Genomic DNA, 13,459 nt, shown 5'->3' with positions numbered 1-13,459 from the left:
GGTTTAGTCTGTCAAACCCTCACCTTAATCCTGGCTATCTGTGGCACTGAGCAGCAAGACTTATACAGAGGAACAACTGTTGAGCATTTAAACAGCACAAAACAATTAAAGACTAAATGGACAAGGCCCTCAGGAAATTAACACATTTTATAAAAATAGACTGTATAAGATTTTAGACACTAGAACAAAAAAGGCTCGCCGTATGGTTCCAGAGATATAGATTATACATGCAATAATAAATCAAAGCAATTTCACTCAACCGCGAACAATCCTGGGCAAAGTCAAAGAATCGGACACTTTGAAACTCTTTCAAGGGAAACTTAGGTAAGTCAGCAAGTTCCTCAAGAACAGTTACCGTCACAGGAGAAGAGGTCCTTCAGTAGATGCAAGCACTTTATCCACATTGCAATGGTTTCCCATGAAGTGGTCCTAATGAAAGGGATAAAGACTGCTGAAGATCCTCTAGGATGCTGTGATGCGATGCGGTCGATAGGGGTCTTCCTGCAGGGAATCCTTGGTTCACTGAGATGGTGAGGGGGTCCTGTTGACAAGGTCGATGTCCCACGAAGTCCTCTCTGGCCAAAGTCCAGTCGCCACTGGACTACCTGTTGCCAGTTGTTGCGTCACAGGCTAATCCTTCCTGGGTCGAAAACTTCCCTTCTGAGGGTCCCAGCAACTCTCCGGCAGCATTTTCAGGCTCAGCGAACTCGGTGCAACTCTGTGCATCAGGCCCTAGCCAACAGTGCTGCACAGCAGCGATAAACTTTGGGCTACCAACTTGCCACAGCAGGCTTCTTCAACTGTTGTGTCCCTATTCTGCAAACAGGAGGCTAGTCAGCTGGCCTTTGGAGTTCTCTTGCCTTGACGGGGCTCTGGAGACGACTTCTCCTTGAGCAGGATACAGCAAGCATAGTCCCTCTCTTCGCTAGCCACCAGGTGCAGTCCTCGTCGGTTCAGCCTCTCTTTGCTGGCCCCTCTGTGTGGCATGTGCAGTCCTCGTCGGTGCAGCCTCACCCACAGCCCGGCTATCCACCCCGCACCCGCCTCCCAGCTGCTCCTCCCTCCCACAGAGAGTAAAGCCCTACCCATACCGCAATAGCGCTGTGACCGCCCTGAGCCTCGGCGAAGCGGTTGCTCCCCTCGCAGCTCCCCGCACATCAGCTGGTATTGTTACGATCACGCTGTGCACGCATTGCTCGCACTAGAAGCTGCTAGGCATTGCAGTAATCTATGACCTGACTGTAGCGCCTATTACCTGACTTGCTTCGCACTGCTGATTGATTAACCATTGTAGCGCTGTACTTTGGAGACCGTGCATAGTTATTTAGTGCTCCTTTATTTTGTCTGTGTCACCCGCTTTGCCTGCTCTGTTTACTGCTATCCGACTGTGCTGACCAGTCTTGTAGCGCTTCTTCTAGGCCGTGCCCCATCTCGTCCTGTAGCGCTTTTTTGGATCGCTGCCATTTTGTCTGTTTGCTTGTTGTTTTGACACACAGCCCGGCTATCCACCCCACACCCGCCTCCCAGCTGCTCCTCCCTCGCCCCTCCCCTTCCACTATCCTTATATGACAGTTGCATTTGCGCGCAGCGTTCACGCGCAACGGACGCGCCCCATCCGCGCCTAAGGTGAGCCAAAGGTAAGCCCGTCTACGCCCGTCCGCGCCTGGACCGCGCCCAGCGCCAGATTCCCTGTCCCCGCAAACCGCATTCCTTCCGCATAACGTTTGACGCCGCCACCCTCCTAGCCCTTAACCCCGGACGCACACCACAATGCTATGAAGCTGCCCCAGGACGCACCCACGGTCCCTTCGCCTGCCACTCCTGCAAGTTCGCCTGCATCAAGACCCACACCAAATCCACGACCTCCAAACACAGCTCCGACTCTAACCACCTGAAATGCATCCTGCTAAACACCCGCTCGATCCACAAACACGCCACAGAACTCTGGGACCTACTCGACACTGTCACCGGACATCGCCTTCCTCACAGAAACCTGGATGAACGCATCATCAGCACCCGACATCGCCATAGCCATCCCGGACACTTACAAGATCATCCGAAAAGACCGTACCAACCAAACAGGAGGCGGCATCGCCATCGTCCATAAGAACACCATCAGAATCACGACCAACTTCGACGACTACCTTGCCACCGCCGAACACCTCCACTTCCAGATCCACACCGACCCCAGGACCACACTGAGAGGCACCCTCATCTACAGACCACCAGGAACCCGTAAACAATTCAGCGAAGACATCACCGACTTCATCAGCCCACATGCCCTCCCCTCTGAGAACTACATTTTACTGGGAGACTTCAACTTCCACCTAGAAAAGAAAAACAACTGCAACACCACCACCCTTCTGGACAACCTGGCCAATCTCGGACTCAAACAACTTGTTGACACCCCCACCCACTTAGCCGGACACACGCTCAACCCTATCTTCACCTCCAGCAAACACATCTCCTTCAATCATACCACAGCTCTCCATTGGACGGACCACAGCTGTGTTCACTTCAGCTACAAAACCACCACGACTCACAACCCCCCACAACCTGCTCCTCGAAGAAACTAGAACAAAATCACCACCGACCAACTCCTCACATCGCTCAACCAAAACCCTCCAGCCCTTTCATCGGACCCAAACGAAGCTGCCACCAAACTCAAACAATGGATCACTCACAGCGCTGACGAATTAGCACCCCTAAAAAACAACCAGATCAAACAAGGTAGCAAAAAGACCCCCTAGTTCAAAGATGACCTTAAGAATTCCAAGAAACTATGCCGTACTCTCGAAAAAACATGGAGAAAAAACCCAACCACTGACAACCTGACCACCTTCAAGGCAGCCACCCGCAAACACCACCAATTGATCAGATCCACCAAGAAATCAGCATTCAAGGATCGACTCGACAACAACGCCCACAACAGCAAGGAACTATTCAACATCGTCAAAGAATTTACCAACCCCACCGCAGCCTCAAACGACATTACTCCCTCCCAAGACCTCTGCGACTCGCTATCCTCTTTCTTCTACAACAAAATGGCCGACATACATAACAGCTTCAAGAACATTTCGAAAGAACAGCCCACCCCACCCACTTCCAAACCCGAACCGCTCTCTAACAACCTTAGCGCCTGGAACCCATCACCACTGAAGACACCATCCGCCTAATGAACTCCATCCATTCAGGTTCGCCAACCGACCCCTGTCCCCACCACATCTTCAACAAAGCAGACTCCATCATCGCACCCCATCTCCGTGATGTCATCAACTGCTCCTTCAACTCTGCTACCTTCCCAGAAAGCTGGAAACACGCCGAACTCAGTGCCCTCCTGAAGAAACCCACAGCTGACCCCTCTGAACTTAAGAACTACCGCCCCATTTCACTCCTTCCATTTCCTGCCAAAGTAATTGAGAAAGCCGTTAATAGCCAGCTCGCAGCCTTCCTTGAATCCAACAACTCCCTCGACCCCTCACAGTTCGGCTTTCGAGCCAAGCACAGCACCGAAACCACCCTCATTGCAGCGACAGATGACATCCGAACGCTTCTTAACAACGGAGAAACAGTAGCCCTCATCCTACTCGACCTTTCCGCCGCCTTCGACACAGTCTGTCATAGCACCCTCATACAACGCCTCAGTAACGTCGGAATACAAGGAAAAGCCTTGGACTGGATCATCTCGTTCCTCGCCGGGAGAACCCAGAGAGTCCGACTCCCCCCCATTCAAATCAGAGGCCACTGAAGTCATCTGCGGTGTCCCACAAGGATCATCACTTAGTTCCACCCTCTTCAACGTTTACATGAGTCCCCTCGCATCCATCGCGCGACAACACAACCTCAACATCTCCTACGCTGACGACACCCAGCTGATCCTTTCCCTCACCAAAGACCTTAACACCGCCAAAACCAATCTTCATGAAGGCATGAAAGAAGTAGCCGAATGGATGAAAAACAGCCGCCTAAAACTTAACTCAGACAAAACGAAAGTTCTCATCCTAGGATCTTCTCCCTCGGCCTGGGACGACTCTTGGTGGCCATCAGCCCTGGGCACAGCACCCATACCCACAGACCACGCACGCAACCTGGGCTTCATCCTGGACTCCTCCCTCTCGATGACCAGACAAGTTAACGCCGTCTCACCCTCTTGCTTTAACGTACTCTGTATGCTCAAAAAAATCTTCAGTTGGATCCCCACCGAGACAAGAAAGACGGTCACCCACGCACTGGTCACTAGCCGACTGGACTATGGAAACACCCTCTACGCCGGAACCACAGCCAAACTACAGAAAAAACTCCAACGCATCCAAAACGCATCTGCCAGACTCATACTGGACATCCCTCGCCAAGCTCACATTACCGGCCACCTGAAAGACCTCCATTGGCTTCCTGTCAACAAGAGAATAACGTTCCGTCTCCTCACCCACGCTCACAAGGCCCTCTACAAAATAGGACCCGAATGCCTCAACACACGACTGTCCTTCTACACACCCACCCGCCAACTAAGATCCTCCAACCAAGCGCTTGCCGCAGTTCCGCGCATCCACAGATCCACCATGGGAGGAAGATCCTTCTCCTACCTGGCGGCCACGACCTGGAACTCTCTCCCCAATCACCTCCGCCTCACACAGAACCACATTTCCTTCAGAAAGGAACTTAAAACCTGGCTATTCGATAAATAATGCACCCCCTCCCACAAGCGCCTTGAGACCCTATGGGTGAGGATTGCGCTATACAAATTCCTGAACTTGAACTTGAACTTCCATGGTGCAGCCTTTCTTTGCTGGACCCTCTTTGTAGCAGGGCAGGCCTTTGGTCCTTCTTCAAAGTCGATTGAGATCTGAAGTCTGGATGCCAAGGATGTCCTCTTTATGCTCGGAAAGTACCCTCAGGGCAAGATGTAGTTGGTAGCCATAGGGCTACCAGTTTCCCACCCACCTGAAGACCACTTCCTGTGGAGTGTGGCATCTGGCTATCCCAGGATTCACCATTCTGCACAATCCCAAGATGGCGAGACCCCTCTCCTGGTGTACAGACCTCCCTAGCCCACTCAGGGTGTGGCTACCTCCGGGCTAGACGCCTATGGGTAGCCGTTTTGTCAAGTGGTTTCCCCTCTCTGCACCCTGTGTCAGCCTGTCTGCCTCAACAATGGAGTAACCACCCCCCTGGTGTTTCACATCTGCGATTCAAAGGCGGCTTCTCCTTTGAAGTCAGTTTTTTGGGGCTAACACATAAGTAGCTTCCTGCAGGAGGGAGGTGACACCTCCCTGGCCTGCAATTCCTCATTGTTCTCGCCCTGTAGCCCTGTACTCGGCAATATGGGTGACCAAGTCTTTCCACAGTAGAAAACGGCCAATTTGCGTGTTTTACTGTCAGGACATATAATGCATACCCTGCCTGTGTCAAATATTGCACCCTGACTTTAGGGCTTGGCAGGCATGCCAAAGGGGTAACTTACACACATGTCCTGTGGAAGTGGTAGCTTTGCCATTGCTGTCAATGGGAAAGCCGGGCTAGCACTGCACAACTGCTCTATAGGTCTACAGTGGCGTACTGGGGGACTTGTTTTACTCTAGGGGGACTCCAGAGTGGCACAATCAGTACTGCAAACCCTTGGGTACCCCTGCAACTTACATATCCTGGATGCCAGGGTACCATTTACCAGGGACTTGCAGGTAAGTTAGCCATTTCCAATTGTGTATAGCCAATTAGACATACACTTCAAGGTCAGGGCACTGGCACTGAGGTCTGGTTATCAGAGGGCAGACCTCAGAATGAAAAAGATATGAAAGAGTTGACCAACCCTCCAAGCAAAAAGGCAAGAAGACTGGAAGACCAGCTTCTAAACAGATTCCAAGACAGACACCCTCTTCTCAGAAAGAGGTTCTGTTATCATCAGAGAGAACTGAGCCTGAGGAGTTTGGGCCTTCCACGGCGGAGCTCTTGGGCCCAGGGGGACTGTAAGAAAGTGCCCTCTTTTTGCATGGTTGCACCCATTTTTTGCTGAACTGCTGATGTACTTTGACTGAGTGTGCCCTGGGTTCCTGCCAAACAGATACCCAGGGCCTATTTTCTTTCCCTAAAACTGCTTTGAAATCAAAACCCAATTGGCATCTCTGGCCACAGGTCAGCTCCTGGTAAATTGTACCACAGGTACCCAGGGCACTATGACCAGGGAAGACTTCTAAGTGCTGCAGCACTTATTGTGCCACCCTTAGAGGCCCTGTACCATTACACTGACACGCTGCCTTTGCAGACTGCTTGTTTTGGTGTAGAAGAAAGTGAGGTCGAAATGGCACACATCCCAGTGTGCCATGCCTAAAACCCACTGCCCTGGCATAGATCAGTCACCCCTCTAGCTGAGTGCACTATACAAGTGGTGAGGGTACAGGCGCATGAGCCCTGTACCCCTACAGTACCCTTGTAAATGGTACCAGAGGTACCAAGGGCACTGCGGCCAGGGAAGGCCTCTAAGGGCTGCAAGAGGAAATGAGTAACCCAATATACCCTTGTAGGCTTGGGCGACAAGAAGTTAAAGTAAAAGGTATCTACAAGGGATTTAATTAGGCAATTCACTAGTAATCAATGACTGAGTTAGTTAGCAAAAATCTAACTCTAATGTACCCAAAGGATAACAGCAAGACTTCACTTTGACGAAAACAATCAATGATGAATAAAGGAAAGAAGGGAAAAGAAGCACACGGAAAAGTAATTTTACCTGAAAAAATATTTTATTGAATTGATCAATAAATAGATATATATAAGGGGATATGGTGAACAAATCAAGTGCAATAAAAAATGTTATGGACAGGGATGTATGAATCAAAAAATCAGTTCATAACAGCTCATCAACTCCTGTAAATAATAAGCAATAACCAAGTTAAACAATGTACAATGGTTAATTCTTTGTGCAGATTAATTGCTTATGGAGATGATGGAGAGGTCGACGTTTCGGTCTTGGTTGCAGGTGTCTATAAGACCATCATCAAAACGGATTTTTTTTGCAAAAAGTGCCCCTTTGTAATAAGGCGAAAGGGTGTTTTGAGAGGATAAATCACTGTAGATTATTTGCAATAACGCTCTAATCTGTGGCAAGGAGTTGCCCAGACGCAAATTAGGAAAATTATTCTGGCAAAATGAGACAGGCAAATAAGTCTGGTCAAACAGAAGCACAATCTTTGATTTGGCAAGCTCTCGAACGAGGCAAACGTGTACCGTGTAGCAAGTCGAATGGTATCGGTCCACAGCAGATGGACCGATGCCATTCGACTTGCCGGTCTCATTTTGCCAGAATAATTTTCCTACTCTGCGTCTGGGCAACTCCTTGCCACAGATTAGAACGTTATTGCAAATAATCTACAGTGACTTATCCTCTCAAAACACCCTTTCGTACCGTTCTCACTAAGTCACTGGAGTCAAGCTATCCTGGCTGAAGACAGCTGATAGCCAGAAACCGGTCCTAGGATGCTTGATTCCGGTGCAGGGAAGACCTGGCTTGGCAGTTTGGTCTGGACTTTTCCCATGAGGCACAGTGTCAAGACTAATTTTGATATGGTCATGTCTGAACTGGGGTGGCTTGGTGAGCAAAGTAACGATGGATTAAACCCAGATCTGTGACTGGGGGTGAATGTTTTGCCATTGTGCAACATTCCGTCCATCATCTTGTGTGTTTTGCCACTCAGCGCTCCAGAGCCTGAGTTTACGGTGGTTTGACCCCTCCATGACTCCCTGACGTTGCCTGCAGCCTCTGCACGGAGACCCCCCCAACCGCGAGCGGCCCGGTAAGGTGAAATCTAACCTCAAAAGACACCCCTGCATCTAGCCGTCCTGCGCCCTGGAGAAAAGAACCCGAGGTGCACCTATGTCCCTGAGCCCTTCAAACTTACCTGCCCAGCTGTTGTTTCCTCACTGAAGTCTTCCTGGACTGAGCCTGCAGCTAAAAACCAAAACCGAAAATCCCTATTGAAAACAACAGGGCACCCGACGACAAAACAGCACCCTACACCCAGCCGCCCCTACGGGTGCACTCTGTGTGCCAAACCAGTTCCCCCTTTGCCCTGAGCTTAAAACCCAGGAGCGTTGGTCTCACTACCAGCTGGAGGCCCCCTATCCCCCATTGTATAACATTGGGCCTCAGCACTCTGCACCCGGCCATCTTAGTGCAGCTGAGGTTGCTTTGACAGGGCATATTTGACCCTGGGGGAACCCTTGTTCTAACCCTAGAAACTGAACCGCAAAGAACAAGTACATACCTGTTAACCGTTAACTTAATTTCCCTCCATAAGAATACATTGACTGTTTTCCCTTGAAAAATGTTTGAAGTGTGGAGTTGATTTGTATGGAAACCTGTACAACTACAACTGCACAAAACTGATTATACTTACCTTTTCTCTAGGAAATGCCCCGTGTGCTATCTAGGCATATCTCATGGAGTAGAAAAAGTAACTTAAAAAGTAATCTGAAAAGTAATTTAGACATTTAAACTTACCTGTATTTCAATCAATTGCATTTGAACCTGCATTCAATTGTAAAACATTGCATAAGATTTTGCACAGCATTTATTTTGCTTCTCTGTGCCAGGCTTGGGTCTAGATATAAACGAACTTAATATTTTTATACAAACAAAACGGGTCTGAGTTCAGTCTTTGAGTGTGTGACATCATTTGTTGCCTGAGTGTGTTCAACAAATGCTTAACACTGTCCTCTGATACTGCCTTAGTACCACAAATAGAGAGTGAGGTGCTAGCTACTTTTAATTCTGTCTACCTTTGGGGTTCTACTGGACTCTGGGCACACTATACCTCATTTTGGAATCCATACTAATATTATAAAGAGAGAGCCCAAACCTTTGAGGCGGGTAAGCTCAGGAACCACAGAGCCAATCACAACACCCAATACAGCATTGGAAAGGACAGTTTCAGCAGATTGACATAGGCTATACAGCAGCCCACCATATACATTAGAAGGGAAAAAGAACGTTAGGGGCAAAGTAGTCCGTTGTGGGCGTGGGCGTGTGCGTTGTGCCGGGGGCGTGTGCATAGAGCGATGTGCGCGGCATTCGACCAAACCCTGCTGGCGATAAGCGTTCAGAGTACCCCGTTGTGGGCGTGTGCGTTGTGCTGGGGGCGTGTGCATACAGCACACGCCCACGAGAAGCGTTCTGGGTGGGAGTAGCGTTCCAATACGAGTGGGCGTTGCATTTGGCAATTTCAGGTGTGTTGGCCGTTGACCGCATGTCGGGCATCTAAGGGGCGCTACAGCGGACAAACACGTTCGCGGATGACACACTTCGCATGTTGCAGTGGCGACAACATCGCAGGTCTGCAGTCAGCCACCGTCAGCCCAAGGGACTCAACAGCAGCCACAGGCGGAAAACGTTAGTGCTGCAGAGGCACATATCACTCTGGCGCTTCCTGCCACTAACTGCACAAGCGGACGCACATGTTGGACTGCAATGGGCAACTACCGTTACCGTCTATGCACAGCTGAACTGGACAGGTAAAATACGACATACAATATCATTGCTAAACAAGGCGTCCTACTCATCATACCTTTTGTTATACTAACCCAAATGCCTTAGCTAATGCTGCCTACGTGACGGTTTGGATTTGTGTACTCCGTAAAAAAAAAGACTTTCATGCACATAGTCTGTCCCCCGCTGCTTCTAATTCACGTATGGGACAGGGAGCGGCTTAGAACCGATGTGCGTTACGGATGTACGTTGGCCACGTAGGGGGAGGACATGGACACTACATACATCTGCAACTACATCTTACTCCAACCCCGGACAACGTCGGGACGGGCTGCTACTAGTATATACAGAGCCAGCTTCTTACATTGCATTTGTGTGAGTTGGAGCTATTGGCATTGTAAATAACAATGCCTTTTATGTATTTGTTTTGAAAACCTACATGTGGTGCGTAAACATACTTTACTTATAGTCATTGCTTAAGAGAAGCAAGGTTGGCAGTAAAAGAGGCGCAGTTACTGCCAGCCTTGCTTCTCGTAAGCAACGAGTGCGTGGTTACGCACCGCTTGCAGGTTTTCTAAACACATAAATAAAAAGGCATTGTTATTTACAATTCCAATACAATTCCAATACCTCAAAATGTGAGAGCTATTGCATTGCAAATGCTTGTTACCCTGTGAGATTTTGACAGGTGCACATTGAACCATGTTCTCCCTTTACCTGAGGTGAAGCTTTGTCAACGAAGGCCCCAACTTTCCTGACAAAGAGGACATCTGGAGGCTTGCTGGGCGAGGAGCTTTGCCCTTCGCTGCAGTTGGAGTTTGTTTCTGCATCTTCACTGAGGAAGAAGAAAAGAAATGTAAAGAGGAGTGAAAAGAGTAAGACGAGGAGATTGTGTAAGAATGACACCCTAATTAATGCTTGTGGGCATATTCTGAAACGGACAGTGCACACTAGGCTGAAACCAGGAATTCAACGTAGAACGTGGGTTACCGGTATTATGCATCTATATTGGGGTGAATGAATGCCTGCAGCTAGTTATAGTAAGAGATTATTCTGTGGCTATTCGAGGGCACATTGGAGCCATGCTACAAGCAGGGGTGTTGCTGGACTTCTTGTAAGCAATTCAAATTCTCTTGGATTGTGTTAATCACAATAACAACAGATGTAATCAATTCTAAAAACGTGGGACCTAGGAAAGACAGGATTAGGGTACATGAAGGTGGGGGAAGGGCGTCTGCATAGCCCATCTCACCCAGCTGTTTGGTCTCATGGCACTTTTCAGAGTTCAGGCACACACTATGGTTCTTAGATGTTTGATGACAGATCTTTGGTTGAGGGACAGGATACACAAACTTAGCCCAGAATGACAAGTGAATCAACTTACAGGTAGAGGAGTGCAGAGACTAAAAGAGGTCAGTCTACAAGGCAGGCGACTACTGATAATGGAGGGCTGGCAGGAGTGCACTCCAATTTCTGAGCCTGGAAACCATAAAGCATTATCTGCCTTTTACACTGCAACCTGCTTTGAAGATGTAGTGAAGATATTGGACGGTTGAGCAGTAGGGACTTCCTGGGAACAGGAGCATGCTTGGAAGCTGACCTTTTCCAGAGAACAACTCTAAGTCCTCAGAGAAAGCTGGGATAGATCAGGAGAATCAGAAATGTGTCCAGTGTCAACTTTACATAACGTCGAAGAACAGCCAGCATTTGTCATCAAATCGGCTATAATAAATGGGTATTACCTTAGGAGCCACAAATTCATTTTTGATGTTTTTTCATATAGTATACATTGATAAAAAAAAAAAAATATATATATATATATGTATTTAGTTTTGGGTAAGTATTCAACACGCTAACAGAAAAGGTGGGCATATATGTATATGGTATTTGTATTGCAACAACCATGCAGGAAGGAAGTGGAGCAGTGAAGATGGTCAGAGCGGGCCTGGGGAGTGAGTGGAGTTCCATCAGGATATGGTTGATGTGATCATGTTTCTTCCAGTCCTGGATGAGGCGTGCTGTGCTGCGTGTGTAGGATACCCCTAAAGGGAGACCACAGAGTCGCGCAGTACCACTAACCAGATGTGAGAGCATGAGGGCTCCAACAGCAGTTGTGAGGTCGTTTTCTGGAAGAAACGGTAGGACTGTCTTTCTGAGCAGGAGAAGTGTATGGTTTGAGGTGTGGGAAACACCCACAAGTGTTTCATAATAAAGCTAGAAAAAAATCGACATAGTGGGTTCTTTGCGATTACAAGCACTGCCAAGTCATATAGTTCACAAACACAGGTTTGTGAGGCATCTGCCATTTTACATTGGTAAGCATCTAACAACAACACACATTTGGATAGTGGCTATAAATGATAAAACGTCATCAGAACAACATCAAAGTTGAAAGTTCTGTGACCACATTATGTGAGAGACCAGGATTATTACTTTTACCTTTCTAAATTGGAAGGGTATTTTGTGGGCTGAATAAAAAGAATGTTGTAAGCCTAGACAATTATATTTCATGCTTGGTATCTAGGTATTGCAACATACTGACAGTGTTTCAAAGACCCAGGTAACTCCCCTTTCTAGAGCTCGACTCTTAAATACCACTTTGTTCTAAAAGCAGTTCCAGAAGTCAACGTCAGCCATCTGGAATGTTTTAAACCTTTTTTCTTGTAGAAGTCTGTAATAGTGAAGTAAATGGGAATACTTCCTGATTTGTAGCTGAGGTGTATGGAAGACTTAGTGAATGGAGCAGAGGTTCCTGAAGACTAATCAAGCACTGGCAAGGCCTTACTGCAGTCATCTTTTTGACTGGGCCATGGTTTGATCACAGTTAACAACCACACATGACATTTTTGTACGCGTAAGAAGACACCTGCATACACTACTGTGGATGCGCATTCCAGAGAAACTAGGCTGATCTGGCATCAGAGAAGCTGGGGAAGTGATATGAAGCACTGATCAATCATTGGTAGGGGTTAGAGAGTGTTTCAGATGGAGATAGGTGTCACAGAGAGAAAACTGGTAGCTACTGAAACTACAAAAGAGAAAAGGCACCGAGGGTGATACCAGTCACCGGTGATGTGAACTGGGAAAACTGGTGTGGATTTGCACAGGTAGGCAGAGCTGCATTTAAACAGGGAAAAGGTCTTCTGCGTTTGCGGTGTTATCACTGGCGCCACCCTGGAACTAGAGCCGATGCTGGCACTACTGGGCTATGATAGAGATGTTGATAAGGCGACCAGGAGACTGGTAGCCATCGGTCTATTGCTGGCAAGACGCAGAGTAGCGATGCCAGGGGCTAGAGGTCCCGTTCCAACCCTTAAAGACTGGCATGCAGATAGGATATATCGTAGCACGCAATCAGATGTGAATAGCAACTGTTGATGCCACAGAGTTGTCCTAAGAACTATTGGAGTCCACAGTAGAACTACTAGTAGGAAAGGAGACAGGAGAGGCAGAGCGAGAGGACGAATGGGAGTCTAATTCAAACGTAGACTGAGGTGTCGAAGCACTATTGGACTGCATGCCTCTGAGACCACAAGATAACTGTAATGAAAGATTCACGTCTGATGTTAAAATGATCAGGGTTTATGGAGGCTGCAACATGTGATGGCTCTTTTCGCACCTCTTGTGGGGTCAAGAAGGGCAGCGGGACTCTATCTCCGATGTACACTTTACACTCTGTATTGCATTCCGAAGTTCGAGTGCGAAATTGTACAGAATAATTGTGATGTACCCAGTCGACTTATGTATGATCATTATATCACCATGAAATAAAAAAGCTGCGTTTAAAATTGAGGACATTTCATTAGTAGATCTTCAAGAGAAAAGGGGTATCAGAAGGGCGATAGCACTTGGCCTGCAAGAGGTCAGAGGTAGGGATGCTGATGACAGCGAGACAGGAGGGACGAAAACCAGTGGTAGGAACAGCTCGAGACTCGACCTGGCACCGATCTGTGACAGCGTAGGATGCTTTGAGATATTTGGTAT

The 13,459-nt window shown here is 48.1% G+C and overlaps 1 protein-coding gene across 9 annotated transcripts in view; it reads right to left on the bottom strand.

Annotated features, from left to right (window-relative positions):
* The window catches only part of ATG13 (autophagy related 13), a 391,361-nt gene that overhangs the window by 57,150 nt on the left and 320,752 nt on the right, over positions 1-13,459 (bottom strand). For all 9 annotated transcript variants that reach the window (XM_086959657.1, XM_086959658.1, XM_086959659.1 and 6 more), the window contains one exon: positions 10,193-10,310. In XM_086959657.1, the coding sequence (XP_086815783.1) occupies positions 10,193-10,310 (118 nt within the window). The remainder of the gene's footprint in view (positions 1-10,192; positions 10,311-13,459) is intronic.

This window comes from Lissotriton vulgaris, chromosome 2_2, assembly GCF_964263255.1.
Source record: "Lissotriton vulgaris chromosome 2_2, aLisVul1.2, whole genome shotgun sequence".
Classification (NCBI taxonomy): domain Eukaryota; kingdom Metazoa; phylum Chordata; class Amphibia; order Caudata; family Salamandridae; genus Lissotriton; species Lissotriton vulgaris.
Note: the sequence above shows the minus strand (reverse complement) of the source record. Positions and strands in the feature narration are given on the sequence as shown.